This window comes from Eumetopias jubatus, unplaced genomic scaffold (assembly GCF_037043125.1).
Source record: "Eumetopias jubatus isolate StellerSeaLion01/CBP00866 unplaced genomic scaffold, mEumJub1_p1.0 scaffold_1, whole genome shotgun sequence".
NCBI classification, from domain to species: domain Eukaryota; kingdom Metazoa; phylum Chordata; class Mammalia; order Carnivora; family Otariidae; genus Eumetopias; species Eumetopias jubatus.
In genome coordinates this window covers 30,875,546-30,903,477 of record NW_028274807.1, presented here as the reverse complement: position 1 = coordinate 30,903,477, position 27,932 = coordinate 30,875,546, and the positions used below count along the sequence as shown (strand labels likewise).

Here is a 27,932-nt window from a genome sequence, read left to right as displayed (position 1 = left end):
GAATGAAATTATCATGCTCTAGAAAAGTCCTTGGTTCTAGATTTATATACTTTTTACTATTTAATTCTCACAGCAAGTATTTCTTCAGCTTCTTTCATGTTCTCAGGGACTTCATTTTCATTTCAGAAACAGTGTTAAGAAGAGCACAAGAATATGGGCACCAGGGTGCTCATTTGGTTGAGCATCCAACTCTTGGTTTCTGCTCAGTTGCGGTCTTGGGGTTGTGGTGTCAAGGTCTCAGGGTCTTCTCAGCCCACACTGGGCTCCCCACTCAGTACAGAGTCTGCTTGTACCTCTCCCTCTCCTTCTTTCCCTCCCCCTCCCAAGAGTGCTTGAGCTCACGCACTCTCTCACTAAAATAAATAAATAATAAATAATAAATAAATAAAATCTAAAAAAGAACACAAGAATATATTAAGTTAAAATATTCTACGATAATAAAGACAGAATTGTTTTAAACTTTGTTTCAATGGGCAGTGGGAAGTAATGATAATTTTTTAAATCATGCATACTTATATGATATACATTACTGATAAGTGCCATTATGATACAGGTTATAAATCATTCATATGTACTTCTTTACACCAATGTATTTTGTGACCATCTGGTAGGCAAGCATTACTAAACTGTCTTTTTCTAATCTTTAATCCTAAATGGAGAATGGAAATAATTGTTTCCACCCAGCACCTCTGGTTTGTTGTCAAGAGTGTGGGCTTTGGAGCCAGACATCCTAGATCCCTTACTAGATGAGTGAATTTGTCATACTCACCCTCTTTTTGTCTCATTTCTTTATTTGTAATATGGAAATAATAATAGCATTTATATCATAAGGTTGCCATAAGAATAAATGTATTAATGTTAAATGCCTAGCATAGGTCTGGTATAGAGTAAGCACAATGTAAGCATAATTTATTAATATTACATTTACAGAAAAGGAAAATGCATTAAAAACAAGTCTTTTGAATCAATACTAGCCTTTTCCTAAACAAACCTAAATAAGCATTTAGGGTCAAAGGCAATTCTGAATTAAAAAATATGCCCAGATGTGCATAAAAATCTGACAGGATATATGCAAAACATACAAAGTAGTTGTCAATGATATATGGGTATATGGTACTTATACTTTTCCTCCTTAGGTCCATCTATCTTAAATTTCTGGGTTTTTTTCCTCCTATAAAATGTGTTATTATACTTGTTAAAATGTTCTGAGTTACGGCCATTCACAGAATCATACCATTTCAGAATTTAAAGGCACAGAAGCCATCCCATCCAACTTACACATTTTGCAGGTGTGGACTCTGGTACTCAACATATTATGTAAATTATTTAAAACAGCATGATGCATTTTGGCAGAGCTGGGATAAGATTGTTAATCTCCTAGATTCAACTTTACCTTGTAGGCCCACATTGCAATTACAACTTATTAAGAAGAACAACAGCAAAAATCAATTAGAAGTATATCTTAAGAAAAACCCCTGGGTGATTAAAAATCATCTAAGTGATTCTAACCACAAATTGTCATATGAAGGCAAGGATTTGTGTTAACATGGTCAGTTAAAGAACTTTCTCCTTTTTTATATTTGTTTACAGTTAACATAAGAATCTAGGTACTAGAAAGTGTGTCTCCAATGGTGAATATCCAATATATCCACCTGTGGCTTGATACAGTGACTATGTCTTGGTAAGTCTTTGACTTGTCCTATAATTTGGACTAAGGTAAATGTTGCTGTAGTCCTGACCCCTGTCTAGTGAATTCTCGAACATGCTACACTTTGATGGATGAAACAAACCTGCTGTGGCTCCTATGTTGGACAACACCCATATGCCAATGACAGGTGGCACTCAGGCGGATCCTTTTGCTCTGCAAACTGGCACCTGGTCCTGGCTCTGCCTCGACACAACACAAGAAGAGCTGCCAGTTAATGGACATCTTTGACTTTGAGGCATTTCATATTCCAAGTGTGTCCCAGATTGTTAGTTGACCACTGGCCAGAGCCCAAATTGGATGCCAGTTCCTGCATTGTTCCTGAGCTGAGATTCTCAACAGATGGGCCAATGTGGTCACAGGATGGGGCAACTTGCACTCCTCAATATATGTGGCAATTAGTTTTGTGTTAACAGCAACTATTAGCACCTATTTGATGAAAACACAGAGAAAGTACCATTTTGGCATCCCTCTGAAATTGCTAATTAATCCTGTTTGTAAACAAAATCTATATCTTCAACTTCCAACAAAGTAACTTTGACCTGGTCCAAATTTAGATTTTCAAAACACTAAGACACTTTATGTGTGGCTTATGAAATTGGTCTAAAACTTACCCTTTACATTAATGCTGTATGGTATTCCTATAAAGTTATCCATAATACAGTGTTTTTAACATTATCTAACATTTTATCTCAATATAAAATTTGTAAGTGGCTCAAGTCCATAAACAATTAATAATCACATAATTACAAAGCCCATTAGTTTAAAATTCATATTTTATGCTGGACATATTCTAAATCAAGTCCTGGCCCTACCATGTATTAATACGTGTGACTTTGGAAGCAAGTTATTTAGGTTCTATTTCCATATCCCTCAAATGGGGAGTCATATTATTCTAGAACACCACTGAAAATAACATAATTAACATGTGAAAGCATGTGACAGATAGTATGTTTTTCAAAAATACTTGCTTTTATTTTTTTCATAATCTTCTTACAAAAGTGATGGTTCTCTTATTATGAGCAGACAAATGATATAGTAGAATGTGTGAAATTTGAAAGTCACAACCCAGATATCTTATCAAATTGGGGCTACGATAAAATATCTGGATCATGCACAATCTTCCAGAGGTAGAAAAATTGGTGATAATCTTCAGGCTTTGCAAACTGGCTGGCAAAATTTATAAATAAATCTATATGATTTAAAAGAAAAAGGGATACTTATTAAATCAATAGGATTTTATGTGTTTCTATAGAAACTGGCCAAAGAAAGAGTATCCATAGAAATTGTATACGCTATATTTTTTACCTTTACTATATTTCCCTTATAGTTTTCTATATAACTAATAAATGCCACCAATCAGCTGAATTTATAAAACTGGAACACTTGGTATGTATATTTACAGTGCTTTGAATTAGTTATATCATTTTAATAACCCTTTGAGTTAGAGTGGATGGCATAATTATTCACCCTGTACAAATGAATCAAAGTGTAGGTTAGTCATTAGTCCCACGGCATTGCTGGTCCATTTCTTCCGGATGTAAAACACAGAGTTTAAATAGCTTCTTCAAAGTCATACTCCTAGTTAGTGGTAGAGAAATCTGTCAAACACCATTTCCAGAACATGGGAGTATAACTAAACAGATAAATGATTGAACAGTGTCAGAACAAGCCTAAAGTCTAACATCTCTGGCAAAGGCCTAAACATTCTTCATGCTATTCGTAGCTACATTAAAAGACCTCTCAGTAATTGTGCATGTAGTTCTAATTTTTTTTTCCAGACAGAAATGGCTAAGGCATCTGGATAGCTGAAAATCATAGAGTATTCACTGATACTTTTCTTTTTATTTCTAAACCTTAGGGATCAATCCACTTTTCGGATGTCACATATCATGTTTTATATACATTATTTTTCTCCTGCTTTCAGTTCTTTTCCTTCTTTAAAAAAAAAAAAATAATTGACTGATCATGACCAGCCTACCTAATCAGCATGGTTATTTATCAGGAGCCCAAATTACCACATGTCCTTGAAGCACACACTGTATGGCAAGAAGGCCTATCTCCTCAGCAGGGTGGCCAAGCACCTGTTCAGCATCTCTGCATCCCAGAAGCACGTGCTCTAAACAATGGAGCTTCAAAACAATTAATATAAGAACATTTTCCAGGGCGAAGTGAAAAGAGCCACTTAGTGTAAAAATGCTACAAAAAAAGAGAATTACAAGTGGTTCTATTCAGTTTCTTTTCTTAAGGATTCATGTACTTAATGTGAATCTCACATTTCACGGAATGAAGAACTCTAAAAAATCTCTCTTAAAATAGACTTGCACTTTCGAAAAAGGAATTTGTCAGTGGCTTCAAGAAAATTGATAGAATTTTGCACCATATATCTTGCAACTCTTATTCTCTGGTCCTTTTTCTATTTTTATGAAATATTCATGAATTATATCCACTATGTGCAAGCCATCAACCGCATTTAGAATTTGCAGGCATACATAAGAATGTAAATGGCATATTTTATTTCCTTTTTGCTCTGACAAGCTATTATGAACATTCCGTTCTGTACTCTAGATCTTTATTAAGAAAGTTAGTGTCACTTTAGAGTTGGTTTAGAAAATAAATAAAAATGAAATAAAAAAATCACGGAGCTAACTATATGGTGATAAAACAAAATTATATGAATGATGAAGGATGTTAAATCTCCTGTTTGCAGTTCTTTAAAAGACTTCCAATAATTAACTGAAACACAATCTGTACTGACAGGCCCAGATAAGAAATTACAATTAGATTAATCGCACTACTCCTTAACTAATTTCTGAGAAGGGATATTTTTATTCTCCTCACTCTTATTCAATTGAACAGAATATTGTAGTGTTGGTGTATTTTAATTTAATTTTTGTTTCATTATAAATTTATTATATTCTGTTTCCTTCACATTAATACATGGTATTTTCCACAGAGCTTCAGGACACATATATATATATTACATATATATATGTATTTTTATTTTGATATAAAAATATGTACTATCCATATGGTAAGATGGAACATAGCATAAGATGAAACACCGTCTTAATATTATAAATACTGGCAACTTTTATCATATGAAACACTTTGTGGAAAGATGTGCTGAAGGCACTAGTCATCAAAAAGAGTATTAATTAGCAAAAAGCTCTAGGTTTGCCTGAGAAAAAAGTGTGGTACCCAAGGAAGAAACAAAAGATTACTTTAGTCCTTACTTTCTTTAATGTGTTTTGTATGAAAATACTTTTCCACATCACCCAATCTGGTTAACATAAAAAATAAACAACCAATAACAGTATAATTATCTTGCTTTAAATGACTTTTTTTAACAGACCATCAGTGAGCATTATAAATATAGTAGGCACTTAATAAATGTAGATGATTCCGAAAAGGTATCTTCTACAATTTAAATTATGCTTAAAAAAACACAAAACCTGTGTTTTAAAAAAAATAATCATTATAAACAATAAAATCTTTCCCCTCTTTCCCCTTATCTCATTTTATTCCCTCTACCCACTTTATTTTCATATTGGTATGTAAAATTCTTGCCCCTAATAGATGAGTCAATGTTCATTTATTTGAGCATACATATACTGAGACCCTCTGGAAAAAAGATATTGATACTTGACACAGTCACAAATAAAAGGAGTGACTTATTTTTTTTCTTCCTAAAACTTTCAATTCTGAAAGAGTAGCATCTTCAGAAGTTTCAGCAAACAATTAACATTTTGACAGGACCATGTAATAAGGTAAAGGCTCCTTCTTATTTTGTCCCTTTGTTATATGGAAAATAGCCATCTTCTCCCTGGTTGGACATTAGGGTCATTGCTAGCCTTAGGAATTGCTACTTTTCCCACTTCACCAAAACACTCATCTAATCAAAAAAGGTCTTTAATACAACTCACCAAGGGTACATTTTAATTTTATTAAAGATAGTTACTGGGAGAGGTCAGGAGTTTAAAGGCTAAATCAAAGAAAGAGGTATATGAGTACTACTAAAAAAACATATATTTTCACAGTAAAGATAAAAAAAAATATGCCCTTAATTCATCTCTGGTTTCTGAAAGTTTGGCACAGATATCTTCTTCTGTGTCGAAGGTTTAAATAGCTATCACAGCATTTCATAAATTTAAACTTGAATTGAAAAGCTTTTCTTGTCTCAAAAGAAAAATAGTCACATATTACTTACATAGTAATTACAGGCTATGCAGCTGCCCTACAAAGCTTTACTATAAATGTGTTAAGCATGAACTACTACACAAACCTTATTCAAATTGCATTAAATGTTAAGCCAAAGAAATGTCATCCTCCACACCACGTCACACAATTGCTTCACAAGAACAATGGCTATCTCCTTAGTCTGAGACTTAAATAACGTAATAGAATCAATGTTGTTGATTTAGGCTATGTTTTGTTAAAAGTCATTACTGTTATTCCTTACCAAGGAAAGAGGTCTATTTCTCCCTCATTATTCATAAGTGAAGCTTATGTTAATGCATACAAATCTAAGAATGAATAAGCTTCTTTGAAATACCATTTAAAGATTGAGAATTCAAGAAAAAGTACATGGCTTCTATCATGATAAATATATTGACCTCAATTTCTATACTGCACTGATCCTTACTTTAAGCCTTTCTAACATACAATTTAAAGCTTACACAGCATTTCCATTTGCTTAATACTTCAAAAATATTTAGCTGGTCACACAAAGCACTGTAGTAGTATCATGCCAGTAACAGAAAAATAAAGAAGCCAGAAACCTATGACAATGTTTTAGGGAAAGTTAGTGGAGGTAAGATTTCTCAAAATTTCAACCTTGTCTTTCGAGGCCTTTCTATTATCCATTCTAAACATGTAATATTCATACTGTTCTTTGATTTTTATTATTTGAACTCTGAAGCAAATGAATTTGGTAAGATTGGAGAATATTGTGGCAACTAAAGGTGTCAGGCTTATGATCTAACACCTAAAGAAATCTGGGAAAACAAACTGGGCTTGATTAAGTTTTATTTTATCTTAATTCAAAGACATAGACCCATTAAAGTGCAACACACTCGTACAACTTTCCATTTTTGAAACGTTTGTGAACTGGATCTTTTTTAATGATTAAAAATGTCAAGATCATAAGGGATGTTCTATGGATATCATGTAACCTCTGATATCATGTGACAAAGGGCATTCTTTGTGGCTTTCTTCCCTAACACCCCACAAAATCCAGTCTAATCATGAGAAAACATGAAACAAATTCAAGTTTGGGGAACATTCTATAGGCCACCTGGCCAGTACCTCTTAAGACTGTCAAGATCATAAAAACAATGAAATTTTAAGGAAAAACAATGAAAGATTGAGGAAAGATAGAGAAAACTGGGGAAACATGAAAAATAAATGCAATATTCTATAATATCCCAACTAAATACCCTAGATTGGATCCTGGAGCAGAAGGAAGACATTAATGGAAAACCTGGTGAAATCAAAAGAATGTATAAACTTTAATCATTATGTATTAGCATTTGTTCATTAGGAATGGCAAATGTTTCATCATAATGTAAGATGCTAACAACAGGGGAAACTTAGTATCAGGTATACGGGATTTCTCTGTACTATCTTTGTAATTTTTCTATAAAGCCAAAAATGTTCCAAAATAAAAGTTTGATGGTTTGTTTTTAAAAAATGGACAAGGCTGGGGCACCTGGGTGGTTCAGTCAGCTAAGCATCTGCCTTCGGGTCAGGTTATGATCCTGGGATCCTGGGATGGAGCCAGCGTCTGGCTCCCTGCTCAGCAGGGAGTCTGCTTCTCCTTCTCTCTCTGCCACTCCCCCTGCTCCTGCTCTCTCTCTCTGTGTCTCTCAAATAATTGAATCTTTAAAAAAATAGACAAGGCTATTTACTCCCAGTAACTGAAAATTAACCTTCATCTATACTAGGCCAAATTTTACTATATAATTCATCTCTCAATCTTACATCAACATTTTAAAATTACACATTAAGTGCTCTGAAACTTGAGGAAAATTATTGACTATACATAGAGGATAGACACTAATAACTCAGCTCCATAAACTCTTCTTGCTTTTTAACCTGCTTCTCCACTGAGAAGGCTTGAGGAACCTAACATTCACAAACTCCTGTAACAACACTCCTTTAAAATTATATGTCTAACAGCAAAGTGACAAAGGCAACAGCCTATTATTATGATGAAAAATTAACCAAATTAAAAGTTTCACTTGTTTTATTCCTATAGATTGCAAAGAACCTCTCACTGACTATTTAAAATGTTTGGTCCATTTCTGGCCAGTGTTGTTGATGATAAAACTTTAGAAAATATAGTATCAGAGGCTTAGGGATAAATAAATCAAGATTTTGAAATGAATGCATACATTCAGAAAAGTATCCATAGTGGTTGCTAGTGAGAGCAGATAAAAGGCAACGGATATCTGTGAAAGCATGTATAATTTCAGTTGAATGAAACCTAATTTCTTTCTTTCTTTTTTTAAAGAAAAATCACAAAAAAGGCAAGATGTGAAATCTTCGGCAGATGATGACTGTAGTAGGTGTGATGGTATAGTTTCAGAAGGTGAGACTAGGAGGAAGACAAAACAAATCTTAGATCCCAGGGTCCTGGGATTGAGAGCCCTGTGTTGGGCTCCCTACTCAGCGGGGCGCCTGCTTCTGTCCCTCCCCCCTGCTCATGTTCTCTCTCTCTCTGTGTGTGTGTCTTAAATAAATAAAATCTTAAGAAAAAGCTAGACTTGCTCATTATATAGGAAAAAAAAAAAACACTTGAATGATTCATTTGGTCACAAAGGGCAAGGTCTTGGAAAGATTTAGACAACAAAAAAGTTAAATATTCTTATAAAAGGATGAAAAGCATTTTTGTACTTCCCCTGAAGAGTTGACTGACTGGGCTTGGGGGTTGGTGATAGGAAGACTAGAAAAGAGATGGAGGAAAAGATCTCCATGAAGACATCGAGATTGAGAAAGTGACAGACGGTCCCTAAGTGACAAATTCCCTGTGTGGATAGTGATGTCAAGTATTTGCTGCTTTTTCAGCCTTGTGTTGCACAAAACTTCTGCTTTACTCCAGACCTTAGAGTCAGCTACATGCAGCAGCCTTTGCTTAGTGATGCTCTGGACAACCAAGGAAGGCAGACAGTATCCAGTGTGCAGGGAAGTATCACACAACAGAGCAGTAGTTGGAGGCAATTAGGCTAGGTAGTCAAGAGTTCACCACGAGCAGAATGGCAGACCTGGAAGGGGCTACCTCAGGCATCTTTGATAGTTGGGGATAGAAGATGGAGTGGAGGATTGGCATTTATGTGAAGATTCCATGAAAGAGTGACCTTAAAAGCCTGGAGGACTTCAGTATATTAAACAGCAGCTATGTGGCTTGCACATGTAAAAATCGTGTGCTTGGAAATAATACACTGAGATATAAGAGTGTTTGGTGGTACAATCAGGATGTCTTTTTTTTCTAATTATTCAATGGTTATCTAACAATTTTCCACCCATATGATGTTCTTACCTTCCCCTTGGCAAGTCTGCATCATCCTTTTTCCACCGCACATTTGGTTGAGGATCTCCCTGGACCTGACAACGAAATTCTACAGCTTCTTCCTCCAGCACCACCTGGTTAATTGGCCTCCTGAGAAATGTGGGTCGTTCTTAGGAAGAAAAAAAAAAAGCAGCAATGGTAAAATGAAATGAATGTTGTGCATGCTTTAAGTATGTTATAGAAAAAAATATAACTCCGTATCTCAACTATGTCTTGATAAGACCTTATGAATCCAGTGTAATTGAATAAAATAAAATATTTTGGAATACAGAAGTAGCTATTTAACACTATACAATCTTTTGGAAAATGCTAAATTGATTTTTCAATGAATTACTGAGCTAAATCACGTAAATCCTGTCATAAAAAAATCTGAACACTGAATTCCACAGAAAGAAGCAAAGAGGTAAAAATGATTACTTTAATCTATCACAATGGCTGAGCGGGAGAATTAGAAGTTGAGACCGATGGAAAATACCTAAAAGGAAACTAATTCTAATTCTCCATAAAGAATGTTAGCGTTAACTGAAGTTAAAATAAAAACTAAAAAAAAAAGAAAAAAATAATGTGAGAGAAACAAAAAGTTGTGCTCTCACATATCAGTGTTACCTAAATTTTCCCACATAGGCTATCATTTCACGAGGACCCAATACTTCCATGAATGTTTTCACTTCATGTATGGACAGCTCTCTCTCTGATTTATTTTTTCTTAAATAAAAAAGCTGTCAATCTGGTTTTCTTTGTTAAGTAAAAAACACTTATTTTTAATTACTGTAAACTATTTAGTGTCATATATAATTTTCTAGGGCCACTTCCAATTGTCTTCTTAGTGTTCCAGAATTTTTTTTACCTAAATTTTATGTTTATTTCTCTAGTATTCTGTTTTCATTTTCCCACCCTTTATTTTTGTCATTGTTACTTTGCACGTATCTTCCTTACTCTGCACTTCAGCACCCCTCTACATAACGCTAGGAAACAATCCCTGTCCATAAAAATCTTACCATCTCAGAGAAATATAAAACAAACAATTGTCTTACAAATCTCTAAGCACTTTCACTTCTTGTCTAGTTTCTTCCCTTTTTAATAATGGAAACATTATCATTTAAGTTTTTATTAGGACATGTCTTCAAATCATAGGCAGTCCAATAGTGCTACTTACTGAAGTAGAAAGAGAAGTCAAGGAAAAGAAAGATGAAATCCATTGGGAATTGACAGAATTTATCTGGCCATATGGCCATATTTAGTCACTTAAGACTTTAGTTTCAAATCCAATTCAAAAATGTCAAACAAGTAGCACAAAACTGAAACATATTTAGCTAGAAACCTTTAAATAAATCACTTCAAATAGCATATATTAAGAGTATAGGATGGAAGTATATAATTTTATTGTCTAAATAGAGATCTACATTTATAAAATAAATGTGTAAGTTGCAAGAGACATTTTGTATTGCAGTAAAGTCAACAATCATTGGCATTCAGAAGGAAGACAACTCCATCTCTCCACAGTGAAGCTGACAGTACGGATCAAAATTTTCTCTAAAATAGCAACCTGCTAATGCTTACATATCTGCACTCTGAGACCTCAAAATCCCAAGCTGTAAAACAGGCAAATAGAACTTTTCATGGAGAGCTTTTATAACACAAATTTAGAAATAATCCATAAAAACTTGGAAGGGAAAAAAAAAAAGGCTGCTCCTAAAGATTTTAGGTAGTCAGAATCAATTAGCAGCTAAGTGCCCCCTCCCCCAAAGATGGCAGAACAAATCTGCATGTTGGATGGAATGATTTAGTATTATCCTTCTTTTTTTTAAAGATTTTATTTATTTATTTGAGAGGGAGAGAGAGGAGAGCATGAGTGGGGGAGGAGCAGAGGGAGAGGGACAAGCAGACTCCACACTGAGCATGGAGACTGACCTGGGGCTCCATCCCACAACCCCGAGATCATGACCTGAGACAAAATCAAGAGTTGGTTCCTCAGCCGACTGAGCCATGCAGGCGCCCCTATTTAGTATTATCCTTTTGAACTCAGGACACTCTGTGCTCCAAACAACTATTTTAGCACTGGCTGGTTGATATTGAGCCATTGTTTCTGGCAGCAAATAGGTAACAGGATCAGTACAATATCTCTGTATGAGTGCTTGGAATGCTAATAGCACAAATGAATCATTAGCACAGAAAGCAGGATTAACTTTTTCTTTCCAATCATTGGGGATGTTCATCCAATTCATCTAAAAGCTGCAATAACCCAAAGTTAAAAGAAAGCAAAGTTACTGTTAATATGGCTTGAGATTGAGAAATCATCTGTCAGTAGACTCTTCCTGCCCACTTGGATTTTAATGGGTGTGTTGTGCTACAACCTAGTGTATAGAGAGAAGTCATTCCCTCTATCGCTTATTCATTTCGCACATGTTAACACAGCTTTTCCTAAGTCAGGCTTTGAGCTTGGTTTCATCAGAAAAGTGGTAGGATATGAAGCTAGTCAGATAGGGAATGGCAAGACCATGAAGGGCCCTACAGGCCATGTCTAGGAATATGAGTTCTGCCCTGAGAGTGAAAGAGAGCTCTGGGGCGCCTGGGTGGCTCAGACGGTCAAGCGTCTGCCTTTGGCTCGGTCATGATCTCGGGGTCCTGGGATCGAGCCCCACATCAGGCTCCCTGCTGAGCAGGGAGCCTGCTTCTCCCTCTCCCTCTGCCTCTGCCTGCCGCCCCTCCTGCTTGTACTCTCTCTCTCTCTCTGTCAAATAAAAAAAAAAAAATCTTAAAAAAAAAAGAAAGAGAGCTCCTGAATGATTTTAAGTAAAGAAGCAACATTTTTAATAACATGTGGAAAAGACTGTGTTGGCAGATCTGTGAAAGATGAGCTATATGAGAAACATGAAGCAGTGAATTAGGTCAAATGGTTTTTGTAAGAAATTATTTCAGCTTCGACTGATACAGTGGTTCTATGGATATGGAAAAGGGAAATCGGAGGGGGAGACAAACCATGAGAGACTATGGACTCTGAGAAACAAACTGAGGGTTCTAGAGGGGAGGGGGTGGAGGGGTGGGTTAGCCTGGTGATGGGTATTAAAGAGGGCACATACTGAATGGAGCACTGGGTGTTATACATAAACAAAGACTCATGGAACACTACATCAAAAACTAATGATGTAATGTATGGTGATTAACATAATAAAATTTAAAAAAAAGGGGACAGAATGAAGAGATATCAGAGCTGGGTGATCAATCAGATGTGGAGGTTGAAGAAGAAAAGTCTAGAAAGATCCTCATTTCTATTTAGCAAACTGGAACAGATTGGCAGGTAAAGTACAGATATAGGGTGTGTGTGTATGTGTGTGTACACCCTTTCATCACAAAAAGATGGTAGATATGAGAAAAATGAGCACCTTATGCTTATGCCATAGTGGTCAGGTTTCTGTCAAGTGAAGTTAAATACATTCCTAATTAAGAAGATAAAGGAGGCTATTTACATAATAGAAGGGAAAAGAAAAAAAAACTTGATATCTATAGATATAGAAAAGCTCTTGGATTTAAAAAAAATGAATAAAAAAGGAACCGAAAACAACTTCTTAAGCATGGAGAAGATATGAGCCAAGATGTCCATCGACAGCTGAATGGATAAAGAAGATGTGGTGTGTATACACACACACACACACACACACACACACACACACACACACACACACACACACACAATGGAATATTATGCAGCCATCAAAAGGAATGAGATCTTGCCATTTGCAATGACGTGGATGGAACTGGAGGGTATTATGCTGAGTGAAATAAGTCAATCAGAGAAAGACATGTATCATATGACCTCACTGATATGAGGAATTCTTAATCTCAGGAAACAAACTGAGGGTTGCTGGAGTGGGGGTGGGGGTGGGAGGGATGGGGGGCTGGGTGATAGACATTGGGGAGGGTATGTGCTATGGCGAGTGCTATGAATTGTGCAAGACTGTTGAATCACAGATCTATACCTCTGAAACAAATAATGCAATATATGTTAAGAAAAAAAAGAAGATAGCAGGAGGGGAAGAATGAAGGGGGGGAAATCAGAGGGGGAGACGAACCATGAGAAACGATGGACTCTGAAAAACAAACTGAGGGTTCTAGAGGGGAGAGGGGGTGGGAGGATGGGTTAGCCCGGTGATGGGTATTAGAGAGGGCATGTTCTGCATGGAGCACTGGGTGTTAGGCACAAACAATGAATCATGGAACACTACATCGAAAACTAATGATGTAATGTGTGGTGATTAACATAACAATAAAAAGTTAACAAATAAAGTATTTCCAAAATGAAAAAAAAGGAAATTAAATGCAAAACTTCTTTTTAAAAGTAATATGCTAAAATCCTGCCTACTAAAATCAGGAATAAGATGGACATGCCAACATTAATGATCAATAAGAAAGAAAAGAAAGTGTGAGAGTATTGGAGAACAGAATAATAATTTTGATAATTAATAACTGCAACAAAAAAAGAATTACTTAGAATCATTGTAGCAACACTGGCAGTATTGGAAAATGGGTGCTTTTAGGAAAAATTGTGGCAGACTCATATACTACAAAACTAGTAAGTCATTGAAATGATAAAGTTCCCTCTGTCTATCATCTATCTAACACAGAAAATTTTCATGACATGATGCTAACTATAAAGTAAATTGTATAACAGTATGTGAGATTAGTTCCATTAAAACACACATAAATATTTTCAGGCCAGGTTTTTGTATGCTTCCTTTAACATGTTACCTGTCACAAAATTGCAACATACGAATGTAATTAATCCAAAGGGTAAACTTTACATTAGACTTGTTACAAAACCAAAGTTACTAAAAGCAAAGTTGTCTCTTCATCCCGGGACACCATAGGATCCTTGAGGGTTTTTTGGCTACCATATGTGTTCTAAGCCCTACTGTTTTGTATGGAGACATAAATTAGGTGGAAGCACCTAATTTATAATTTCAAGAATAAGGAAGATATAGGCTCCCCTGCTGTTGTTCTGATGAACTCAGCAGGGGTGGACAACTTCGCAATGATCTTTCACTATTCCCTTCTGCCCTCAAGCAGAGTCTAGTTGCTTAGCAACTAGATAACCACAGGAGAGTATGTGGTATAGAATTTTTGGAAGCCTAACACTGGCTCATGATGGAAAAGTAACTCAATTGATAGGAAAGAAAAAAGAAAAGACAATGCAAAGAATAAGCCAGATAAAAGTCACTTGCACATATAGGGCACATCAAGATGGGTTTTATACTTGCGTATCTTTGGTTGTACCTTCCAACAAAGTGACATTGACATTGACTAATACATTAGAGTTTGGTCATAACTTTTAAAGTATTATTCTGGGAATTTCCATAGCACCCATTACAATAATTATCTCTAAATTGTATTATTCACTATTCTAATTGTTTTCTGCTAATTATCCTAAAATCACCTTCTACCTCAATTTTAACCACCTACAAAAAAACACTTCGTTAAAAACTGTAGGTGTGCCTAACATTTATTTAAATGGAGATACGTTTTTTGTAAGAATTATTTTCCAGTTTCCATAACTAGACTTTATTTCCAGAAAATCTGAGAACCAGAGACATGAATACTAAAGACTAAAGAATTTGTCCAGGTAGAAAACACATTTTTGAAGGCTTTGCCACTGCAGTGGCTATTATTATCATGAGCCAAACATAAAGCCATGCCTCTTTCAGACACAAATTGCAAAAATTACAAGGAAAAGTCTTGGGGTTTACTGTTTTGTGTCAAAATCATCTGCAAATAAATGTAAAGTTATAAGGATTAGAAAGTAAGTTGATTAGTAATCACATTCGATACCCATTAATGCCCATGGAGTTTGTACTCTATGAAGCCTTGTGGAATTAAAATAAATTTATATGAAAACATCTTGAACTACTAAATCATAAGCAAACTTAATTTTGAGGCATGTAAAATAAGGTCACTGATTTTTCCATGTTATCACCTTATGTCTGATCACATATTGAAAATCAGGGGGAGAAATCTCAAAGGCTGTTTTCTGACTGCTTATCAATTAGAGTCCCTCTGAATGCCCTGATCCCTAATTATATAGCCATGGAGTGATCAGAGGCAATGCCTTTGCCAATGCAATTAACATTTTTTTTTAAATGTGAGATTAAATGGATTGGAATCACCTGCATAACGTGCTTACAAGGTTAATCTCTCTTGAGACAGTAGTGTTGTTTAGCAGCGTGGTACTATGCAAAATACAGCTTTCAAGTAGTCAGGTTAATTTAGTTTCAAATTGGCATTCTGGAAAACGCAACTCCGTGTGTGGCTGTAATAAAATCAAATGCCAAGTCTCACTATGGTTATGTGAATAATGTTCTTAAAACAAAACGTTCACTTTCATACAAAATACAGTAAGTCTGAAATGCGGTTGCATAATATCTCTTAAGTTTCTTATTTACATGCGACAAAGAAGGAAATTAAATCCCCAGTGAACAAATTTCTTTTCTCAACTGTAGGCAGTCTTTGACTATGGCTATAAAATTGGCAATGGCTACGTCATGACAGCTGTAACTAGGATTATCTTAACAATTTTTAAAATAAACTTTGACATTCGGAAAGTGGTGTTGCAGCAATAATTATGTAGGTAGAGTCCTTTAAGTCCAATACAACCAAAGCTATGCAATAGAAGGACAGTAGAGCTACCCAGTGCTTGTAAACCTTATCTTTAACTTTACCTGACCCAGAAGTACTCGCCACCCTATGGTGTCTATTAAATCGGAAAGTCAGATGGCTAGCCTTAGTATGTCTCTTTTTATTTAACTGGGCATGCATGAGGGGACGGGGTTATGATAGCCATTGAATGTGAATTATTGTGCCCTTCCAAAACAGACTGGATGATAATGATCAGTCTGTCTGAATGTGATTAAATTAAGCCCGGCTGCATTAATTTCTTTTCTTGCCAAGAATTTTCTTTGTCTGAGAGAAACCATCCTGTGAGGCAAAGACAAACATAGGTAAGTGTTTTCGGAGGGGAAAATGCTTCTCTCACCATATTTTAGAGGCAAAGTTTCATGCTATTGCTGATAACGTGATGCAAAAGGTCCCCTGGGAGCAGGGCACATGTCTAGTCATCTTACTACTTTACTAAATATTTGAACAGGGCCTGGCACATAGGAGGTGCTCAATAGATGTTTGTTAAATGAGGTAATGGATAAAAAATAATTTGCTGTTCTGAAGTCTGTAAGTAAGTATTATTAAAAGAACTATATTGCTCTCAAACATCTTGATTTTAATGATGACTTACATTTGAAATTCTTACATGAAGGCCACAGGTTTTCAATAAAACTTGGATATTTCTAAGGTTTGGTTCTCTTCTCTCATAGCTTTGTCTCCCAGTATCTCAACTACGTTCAGGCTACCACCTATAATCTCTCCTCTAATAATTGAAAATCAGCATCACCAGCCCCATCCTCTGTACTCGTCTCCAATGAAATGGCGACTTCCCAATTGGATTACCCTACCATGAAAGCCATCAATTGACACAGAGATTCCAATAGTTTTTTTTTTTTTTTTGTATGAACAATAAATCACTTGCCATTTGAAAAATGCCTCCAGTGTAAAAGATGGAACAATGTAGGGAAGGGTGTGGGGAGGAAGTCAGAAGAAATAAAAGCAGGAAGCATCACAAGAAAATTTTATTTGAAAAAAGGGTTAGTAAAATCCTAAAATGCAAGAGAATTTAAGCTATCCATGAAACAAGAACAGAATATTATAAATAAGGAAGAATGAAAGAAAAGAAAGACCTGGGAGGTTTAACATCAAATTAACAAATACATGCTTGACATATAAACTGAATAAAAAAGATAGGAGAGGAAAACTCACTGAATTATTTAGATAGAGAGTTTTTAGATTATAATTGCTCACCAAGGGTCCAGCCAGTAAAAGGAAAAAAGTGCCAAAGCAAGGCATCATATTGAAACATTTCAAAACACTGGAATAGATATAGTACTAAAACTTGAACGAGAAAAAAAAAAGAGAGAGAGAGAGAAAACTGATCATGTAGGGGTCAGAAGCCCAGTAGACTTCTAAGAGCAAAAGCAGAAGCTGAATGATTTTAGAATGGTGATTTTAATATCCTGAGCAACACTTTTGTAAAGTAGAATTTTATAACTAGCCAAAGTATCAATTAAGTTTCAGAAAGAATCCATGCATTTTTGCCCTTATTTGCTCTAGGCTCCAGTCAAAGAGAAGGCAGGAGAGAGACACTCTTCTGACACAGGACTTAACCAAGACAGAAACAAAGGTAGAGAGCAGGAAACAGAATCCAGCATGAGAGAAAAGGGGAAATAAATATCAGCATGAGCTTCCAGAGTAGATCTAAACTAGCCCAGTCAGATTGGCAGGAGGTCTGAGGCCTCCAGGAAGGCTGTAGCAAGGTGGGGGGGGACTTAATAGCTAAGTAGAATTTAGAGGATTTTGAACCTTCCATTAGCGGTTTCAAGAACTCATGACAGATGTAGACAAACACACGTAAAAGAAAAAAAATAGGTTTATTACTAACTCAAAGAAGAACAAATAAGTGCCAGAAAAGCCATCATAATAGCATAACACTAAGCTCAGTCCATATTTACATGGTTATAATAACTCATTCTGAATCTTAATATAACCGATGTTTCTAAAATCAATACACTGAAGGACAGATAGAAGGGGGAGCGGAGGTGAGAAGGTGGGAAAGGGGATGTAAGTGGGCCAAGTCATCGTCTTATAAATAGGAAGTCAAAATAGTGTATAAAACTGCAGAATAAGGACATATTTAAAAATATGGAAATAAATCCCATAAGAAAAAGATAAAACAGGCTTGTAGAAATGCTCAAAGATGAGGAGTGTGTGTGTGTGTGTGTGTGTGTGTGTGTGTGTCTGTATGTGTGTACTAGAAGGAGGGGTAGGGCTAGATATTTCTGTATTTCATTGTAAGTATAGTAATACTTCTAATGTCTATTGGAAGCATAACATATGAAATCTTTTTTTCATGGATTACTTTGATAAGCATTTCTTAAAAATCATTTGGGGAACAAGACACCTGGGTGGTCCAATCAGTTAAGCATCTGCTGTAGGCTCAGGTCATGATCTCAGGGTCCTGGGATCATGCCCTGCGTCAGGCTCCCTGCTCATCAGAGAATCGGCTTCTGCCTCTCACTCTCCCTCTGTGCACGCTCTCTCTCAGATAATAAATAAAAATCTTTTAAAAATATAAATAAATAAAAAATAAAAATCATTTCAGGGGCATCTGGGTGGCTGGGTGGATTAAGTGTCTGACTTCAGCTCAGGCCATGATTTCATGACCTGTGCTCAGCGGGGAGTCTGCTTGTCCCTCTGCCCTCTCATGCGCTCTCTTTCTCTCTCTCTCAAATAAATAAATAAAATCTTTAAAAAATAAATTAAAAAAAATCATTTGGAAAAAAATTATGTTATTTTTAAGTGACAGTTAAATTTTGGATAACAGATAGCCCAAACTTACCCATAATTAGAAATTTAATTATGTAATTCTAGTTTCTCTGACTTCAGGATCTTTAGTCGTTAATTAACATATGTAAAGTGCTAGGGAGTATTCTTTATGAAGGCATCTGGAGTGTGCCATAGATTTTAGTGTCCATTAACACTATGATGCCTACCTCTTAATTTTAGATTTGGTACTGCCCACTTAACTAAGCTATTATGTATGGCCAACAAATATTAAAGGACAAACAGAATAAATGATGCATGGCGGATGGCAGAGTATATTTTGAAAATGAAGTTACACTGATCTCTTTGTCTACATAAGAGATCTTTAAAATATAAGCTGCAATTTTCAAACTAAAACAAAAAAACAAAACAAAAACTTCTAAGTTCAAGCCTACTTACTAAAGAACCAAAATACTTACCAAAGGCTTTTGTATTTGCCATGACCTATTACACCTTTTGCTGTTTTTCTTGCCATTTAGAATTGAATTATACTTTTTGAACAATTAATATTATCAGTTACTTTTTCTGTATAACATATTTTAAAGATGGAGTTGCAAAGGACAAGTAAAAATTTTCTGTTAGCTACGGAGGGGTTATAGTAGCCAAATTTTTTATATAAAGCAGAATTGCTGGGGCACCTGGGTGGCTCAGTTGGTTAAGCGACTGCCTTCGGCTCAGGTCATGATCCTGGAGTCCCGGGATCGAGTCCCGCATTGGGCTCCCTGCTCAGCGAGGAGCCTGCTTCTCCCTCTAACCCTCCCCCCTCTCATGTACTCTTTCTCTCTCTCTCAAAATAAATAAATAAATCTTTAAAAAAAAAATAAAGCAGAATTGCTGCTCACTGAGAGGGAGGGAGGGGTAAAGTGTAGCCAGTTATACATTTATAAACCCTAGGTCAGAAATAATAATATCTAACAACAATGAAATATAAAGAAGTTTATTAGAAAACATGTACTGGACACAAAAGCATCAAAATAACATAAAGAAGCCCCCCCTATTCATAGCACACTAGTTCTTTTCTCTCAGAATTGAGCAAAGTACAGAAGGGACCGTTCTCATGCAATCCTGGTCATGTCCTTGATTTGGACAATCACTACTGATTTTATGTTTTATTTCTGGGTTTGGATGTTGTTTTCTTGTCAGTAATGGAGATTTTCGGTCTTTTTCTTCAACTTAATATTGTACTTATAACCCCTTGGGTCGGTTCTGACTAGTTTACACCATCAGATAAATGTTCTCAGATTCTTAAATCAATTCTTCCAGAGGTATGGCCACTAGACAAATTCAATCTTTTTGGTTTATAGCTATTTTCAAAATAATTTAGAAGTTCCACTGTAACTCCTGACATATTTAAGGATCTCCTGTAGTTCTCATCACGTCTTTAGGGAGCGTAGGGTGAATATTTCATAACACAGTCACATTTTGGTAAGTCTAATTGCTTGGATAATGACTTTAAACCCTTTCAATTTCCTTCTGAAAGCAGTATGTACTGTTATAATGCAACATTTTTCTGTTCCAAAGCTTGTGGCAGTTACAGAAAAATAGTAATGAGTGTTTCTTTAAATAGAACAGCTGTACTTGTGGGTTTTCAATGCTAATGTTCAGTGACCACTAATTTTATATCTTACCAGGCAAAACTGTATTTTATTCATTATGGAGTGAAACACATTTTGAGACTCTTAAGGATGACTGCATGAAATTTAAGGACAAACTGATACTTGTCTGAGCTCTGCAGGACAGAAATTTACATGCATACTTTGAACAATTTTATTTTTACTATTCAATTCCTTTAATGAATTATGGGATTTCTCCTGGTTCTGTCATTTGGGACTTCAAGCTGCTTAGTATCCATAAGGAATATTACCAGAGATTACTCGGTACTCAAAGTGATTGGAAAGAGAGGCCTGCACTTGAGTACATATTCACAAAGCACATCTTAACACTCTAAATGTAATGGAAATCATAATATGGCTCTTTTGCATAGTAGCATTCCCATTACACCACGGGATGGCCCATCTCAAACTGCAAAAGAGATTTCTTTCAGAAAGTATGCAGGATTCTGATGCTACCCTCAAACATGTTCTGGAGTAATGACCATCAATAAAATCTTACTGTAATTCATAGAACCAGAAGATAATTTTGCTGGCACAAAAAATTATTTAAAAATCACACTTATCTCTTGTGTTTCAAAAAAAAATCACATAATATGGGGTGCCTGGGTGGCTCAGTTGGCTGGGCATCTGACTCTTGACTTCCACTCAGGTCGTGATCTCAGGGTCTCATGAGCCCCATGTTGGGCTCAACACTGAGCAGGGAGTCTGCCAGTCTGCTGGAGATTCTCTCTCCCTCTGCCCCTCTACCCACTAGCACACTCATGCTCTCTATCTCAAAAATAAATAAATAAATAAATAAATAAATAAATAAATAAATAAAATCTTTTTAAAAAATCACATAATATCAACAACAGTTAAATCTTTTAAGATAGATACATACACACACACGTATGTATGTGTGTGTATATATGTATGTGTTTGTATACACGTGTGTGTATGTGTGTATCCATACAGAGACTTAAATGGTATTTCAATGACTTCTAAAGGAATGTTTCATTTTCCAATATCTTTAGGATCCCTATTTTCCCTAATTTTCTGTAATTTTATTTCTCTTTCAATTTTCCACAGCTGCCTTATAGTATTTTCCTTTTTTGTTTACTCTGACAGATTTATTATCCTCTCTTTTCTCCTTCCTAATGCTCTCTCCACAATTTCTCTGAAACAGATCTAATCAAGTTTTTTTTTTTTTTTTTTTTTTAAAGTAGGCATCATACCCAGTGTGGAGCACAAAGTGGGGCTTGAACTTCTTAGATCAAGACCTGAGCTGATATCAAGAGTCTGATGCTCAACTGACTGCCACCCAGGTACCTCCAGATCTAATCAGGTTTTAGGCCATTAATCATATTACTCCAATAAAAAGTCCCTTGGTTCTTAAATCAAAAAAACACGAATATCATCGCAATGAAGTAGGGAAGTTGAAGGGGCTCCATTTTAGAAACCTCCATCTCTGCTGTTTTTCTGTGAGGCACCATTTACTCATGTTCCATATTTTGCCTCTGAATAAGCCAAAGCAGCTCTGTTCCCACTTGAAGGGGGAAGCAAGAAGGTTAATCATTCTCTGAGTTTTTGTCTTAGGTCCCAAACACCTGACAACATGTAACGAGAGCCAGATCCCAAGCAGGATCCAGGGTATTAGCTTCCAACAAACCTCAGCTGATAATGGCATCAATACCCCTAGCTTCGGTCATTTATGGAATAACACCTATTATTCACCCAACACTTGCCTATGATTGACCCTACCCTGGATTCCTGGAGGAACACATACCCTATACCCTTTTCTAATATAAACCCTTAGCCATAAGCAACAACAAAACTCATTCTTCTCTCCTTTCTGAGTCTCTCAGACACTTTGTCTGCTATTCTCTGTCTGTCACTCACACTATTCAATAAACTCTATTTTCACTTTCTCTGGCTCACGTTTGATTTCTATCCTGTGTGAAGCCAAGGACCCTCTTGGCTGGTCCTGTGGGATCTTCCCCTGGGTTCTTGGACCCAGCCTGCCTACATCAGCAAGACAGTTTATTTGTTGTTGTTTTTTTTTTAATTTGGATTACATGTATGTATTTGTGTGTGTATGTGTGTGTGCAGCTAGCTAGTTCTTTAAACCACAAGCTATACTGTAAATATTTCAGTTTGAACATTTTCAAAGTAGAAAACAAGTGAAATGTCTTTGTACTTCACTAATATAAAACAAGAAAACCAAAAAACTTATCCTCTATCTTGCACATAAAAGATACTTGATAAATATATCAGTGAATAAATTTTAGACAGATATAATATCTCAAACCAAATTTGAGAAAGATCAAGTTTTTACATTCTGATAAAAGGCAAACCCTATAAATATATATGAATAAAGTAAATGAATTATTGTTTAAAAAGTTCTATTTTCCTTCAGATGGAAGATTTCATCTGAAAGACAGAACCAGAAAACAAGGCAAATCTAGTCCTTCACTACTCACCGTAAGTCATAAGTTATCTTTCCCTATACGACCTGGTGTTTAGTATCAACAAATACATTTAACATCAAAGGGAAAGTATATATAAATAGCAATTTATAATTTAAAAAAGAGTTTTACCAAAGACAGTCAGCTCTGCTGGATCACTGTCTCTTTCTCCCACCATATTGGTGCCAACACAGGTATACATCCCTGCATCACTTTTCCTGGTATTGGAGATCATCAATTTTCCACCACGGATCTGTTAAAAAAAAAAAAAAGAAAAGAAAAGAAAAAGAAAAAAGAGGAAGGGAAAAAAGAAAAGAAAAAAAGAAAGGAAAAGAAAGAAAATGTAAAGTAAAATAAACAGCAAAGAGAAGGTGACTAATAAATAATTTTGAATATTTAAGCAGAACATCTTTTTTCTTAAAGGAAATAGCTCAGTGTCTAAGATACAAAACTTTCCCCCTATTTTGGCATCTGCATGTGTTTTTTCTTCTCTTAACTTCTCCCTCAGGATAAGCCTTCATATTACCTTTCTAGAAAATGCTTTTGGGCATTCTTTTTCTTTCTTGTCTGGTCCTATTTTGACTTTTGTGACTGCTTCCACCAAGTTCTAGTGGTTGTCTTCACTCTGCAGTAGGTTGAATGAATTGCTATTGATATTTGTCATCAGAAAGAAGCACTAGATAACCGTTTTTGGTACTATAATGAAATTGAACTGATGCAGAGGGATTTAACAAGCATTTACTGAGTACCTCTATGGGCTGGGCAGTGTTTTAGACATTTGAGATTCAGGAGTAAACCAAATAATAATAAACCTCTGCCTTCATGGAGTTTAATTTCAATTTTTAGCATTAATTGTCTGTCTCACCTTGATGGTATGTATAAGATAATTTTTGAAGAGGAGGGCAGGTTTGATAAAAATAATTTTTTTAAATGATGAGAGTATGAGTTGGTGTAAATCATTGGCTTCTAATAGGTGCTTCCTAATTGTTTCTTAAATGAGAAGCATTTATTGACCAAATAAACCAATGTAATACGTTAAAATGTCTATTTGTTAAAGAGCATATTGAAGCAGAATTAGATTTTTAGTATGTGTATCACCAACTCATGGCTTCTTTTCCAATGTTTTTCTTTATATTTATGTAATTCAACAATCTTAACATCACAATGACTGAATGTTCTTAAAGAGATAGGAGAGAAGAACGTGTTGGTTTCCTCTGTTAATTTTTATCTCACAGGCAAACAAAACCCATGTAGGTATGTTCTCAACGTATATATTTCAGGCTCTGAAACTTGTCATGTCACAGAAAGGGACTTTCAATTTCATTTTTACATGGGAAGGACAGACTGCCAACCTGTTCTTAATTATGTGCTGTGGAGTATAATAAACTGTAGGTTATAAAAATGGCCGTGGAGGCCATTTCTCCTCCCCCCTGAAACTGAGTTTGGCAATATAACTTGATTTGACCAATGAAACTAAAGCAGTGTTTCAGCAGACGAAAAGTATTCTCAAACCGAGACTTGTCTTTCCTTGCTGGAATCTTGAGACCACCATGGGAACCAGTCTGAGCTGGTCTGCTGGAAAATTAGAGGCCAAGAGAAGAACCAGGATGCCCAGCTGAGTATAAGTCAATGGCCAGACATGTAAAGTTACCCTAGATCATCCAGCTGCCAGCACATCTTTTAAACAGGCCACAGAAGCATGAGAAAACCTAGCAAAGATCAGCCAAGCTGGCCCAGAATAAAGAAGTGTCATCTTACCCACAGAATAATAGTCTAAATAAAATGGTTATTGTAAGTCACTGTATTTTGTGGTGGTTTGTTTTAAAGCGAAAATTAAATGATGCAAACATGAACTAGAAACCCTTCAACAGTGATTTTACTCTATCACCAGGAGTATATTTTCATGTTTGGTATCTAAGCACAGACCATTGAGAACCAAATTCTCCCTGGAATGTAGCTCCTCATGGTGTCAAGAGTTCAAGCCAGATTCACATGAATATATATTGTGATCTCTTATATGGCCTATTCGGTTATGATGTAACCACGATGCATACATTAAAAAAAATCTTCATTATAAGATATTTTTAAAGATAATAGACCCTAGACTCTATGGACTTTTTATAGAAATGGCACATTTGTTCAGTTAAATGAGACATTATTTTAAGTAAAATATATTTATTCTCAATAATTGTACTGAATATAAAAATTATACTAAGAATAGCATCAGAAGTTTGAAGCATTATCTACTATTTCAGTGAACTGGTTCCCATAAGCATCACAAACAAACATTGACTGGATCCTCTAAAACTATAAAATAATTATATGCCATTCCCTTCTCTACCTCTTTACAATGTTCTGGGTGTCTCATTCCGATATTAATCAAGTGATGAACCTAATCATCAATATTCCCTGAAAGCAGACTATTTTTCTACAAGAGCTAAACTGCAGAATCAAAAAAGACACATTTACTTGGATTTTACTTTATACCTCTTAAACTTTTAAATGAATTCATGTAAAAAATTTAGTTATAAATATTAAATTTGAAAACTGGAAAAGGTGCTTGAAGTACTCATTACCTCATATTACCTTCTCTTATAATTTTGAAAATAAGTGCCAAAAGAAATGGTCTCATTAATATGGCTTACAGCCATCATTTACCCTTTATCACTCAAGTGAAACTACATAATCCAAAGATGCATTTGAGATGTTAAAAAGAGCTTTGTCATCTTTGTACTGCAAAGACATATATATCTTTACATATTCATACATATTTACATATTCATATCTTTTCATATTCAGATTGGTACAAATATTAATATATCATCTACACTTGCTTTCTATAATTTTTGTGTCTTTGAGGCCTCATCCTAAAGTTTTAGTTCTCGGTTTTTCTTTTTCAGTCCTTTCAATGCAGTGTGAATGGTCATTAGCATTCAGTACAGGTCTACAATTTTATTGGCAATAAAATATATCCATTTGAAGACTTGAGAGTCAATCTCTGTAAGCATTCATTTTAATTTAACTCACACTTATTCTTTCTTCCTTGTCATCAATTCGAACTTTGTCTTTCTTCCAGTAGATGGTGGGTTCCGGGTGTCCCCTGGGAGGCTGGCACTCCAAGATCGCAGGTTCTCCAGCAGCCACTACGACATCTGTGGGATTTTGCCGGAAGTCATCTCGTAACACTAAAGAAAAACAATTGTAGTGAAAGAAAACTCAATGACAGTAACTTTAGCTTTCTCTTCCAAAACATAACTTCACGTCTTACTTACTTTGTTCTAATAAAAATTAAATATTTACCCAGAAACATAGCCGTGCCCATCTTAAAACAGTCTAGGGCCAACCTCAATGTTCAACAGGGAAATGGCTGACTGTAGGATCAGGTATCTTTGCTATAAAATCTGCTTTAAAATATAAGAAAAGTCTAAGGAAAATAAATACTCATGATATAGTTTTGAGATTTAATACTCAAGGTACAAAATTGTTTATGCAGTATGATCCCATTTTCTATAAAGAAAAAGCATATATACATAATATGTCTATAAAAGCACGAAATAAATCATCAAGTTATACTTAAAACCCCAAAACAAGTCATGTGCACATGGTCTGTGAGCACGTATGCATTATCAGTCTGGGAGGGGAAACGGGGTGGGGACTCTTTGAGAATGCCCTTTCTCATGACATGAATATAGACAAGATCCACACTGTTTTCATTACACTTCAGAAGATGGACTCATTGTTCACCCTGCAACGCACTAACACCCACATACACAGGGCTACATTTTCATTCTCCGTGCATCTCCACCTGCCAAGCGACATCTGGGCAGCGTGACATTCAGAGCAGAGATATTCCTTATAGCAGTTCGGCCAGTCTGAATTTCCCCTCCTTTCATTAGAAGAACAGCAGGTTGGACCTCCATTGTAACCTCTGAAAATCTGGCATGCCTGGCTCTCCAAATGTCACCTGTCTATCTGTGTGTACTTTTCTTTGGCTGGCAAGATGAAAAGCCTTGAGAAATGACTTGACCCTATCAGATTGCAGAATGCTGGGCTTCTTTAGCAAATAAACTATTTTAGGGGAAACAGTCAAAAAAAGTAGTTGAGACCGGGCCCATACCATATACCTCAACTACCTCTGCTTTTTCTAACTGCCTTGACCTTCCTATTCCTTTGTATTCCAACACCGACAACTTTATTTCCTAAGTGCATCGAAGGGAAAACACACACACACATGCACATACAGTGTCTTATATCCACGTCTATACATAAATTGGTTAAGCTGTTTGAAATCAAAATTAGGTAGCTTCTGCTAGCCTGTTACGTGAATCCTCTGCTACAAATGTGGATTGGGTCACACCAACTGCCTTTGATGTCCTATAGTGAGACCTACTTCAGCACTCTGCTCCTTTGTTGGGCAAAGTCTCTAGGTTAATTGTCATTCTCCAAATAAATAAAAATTCCCTGGCCTGAAAATAGCTCGAGAGAGACAACTGAGTGACTTTTAGGGCTTTTCTTCTCTTGTCTCTTGCAACACATCCTTTAACAGGGGTTTCCATCTTAATGAAGTCACGGCCTTTCCGAGATTAGAGAACCTCGTCTCCTATTGAAGGAACAGTAAGAAAGAATTCAGCACAAATTGCTCACTCTCAGTTTATAAGCTGATTAATTTACTGCTTTTGCTGCTAAGGAAATGTGTTCCATTTTAGCACGGTGAACTGCACATTTTTGGTTCTCTTGTCTCACTGGGAAGAGAGGTGTGATTTATATGCATAAGGATTTGCTTCTGAATGGGCTCAGAGAAGTGTGCATTTAAATGTGACATGCAGGCAGGGGGATGGGAAGGGGTTAACACTGTGGGTTCCCTTTTGCAGGTAAATCCTCCTGGGAAAGCAAGCTGGTGACTCATTTATATTCTAAATACAGAACAGCTGCCTATTTATGCAATGTTAAGACATGCAAAAATATGGTAACAGAGTGGTGAGCACCCCAACAATATCCGGAACTGGCAACAAATGGTGTTTTGGCAGGCCCTCAATCTGTTCCAAAATGACACATCTGGCCAGTTGAAGGACCTTCTCTAGAACTGGTCTCCTAACAAATGACATGCCAAAAAGGTACTTAAG

At 35.9% G+C, this 27,932-nt stretch overlaps 1 protein-coding gene across 1 annotated transcript in view; it reads right to left on the bottom strand.

Moving 5' to 3' along the window:
* Window positions 1–27,932, bottom strand: part of ROBO2 (roundabout guidance receptor 2) — a 577,868-nt gene that overhangs the window by 143,703 nt on the left and 406,233 nt on the right. The window contains exons 3-5 of the mRNA XM_088022784.1: window positions 25,837–25,994; window positions 22,942–23,062; window positions 9,246–9,384 (exon numbers count right to left, since the gene is read on the bottom strand). Coding sequence (XP_087878910.1) covers window positions 9,246–9,384; window positions 22,942–23,062; window positions 25,837–25,994 — 418 coding nt within the window. The remainder of the gene's footprint in view (window positions 1–9,245; window positions 9,385–22,941; window positions 23,063–25,836; window positions 25,995–27,932) is intronic.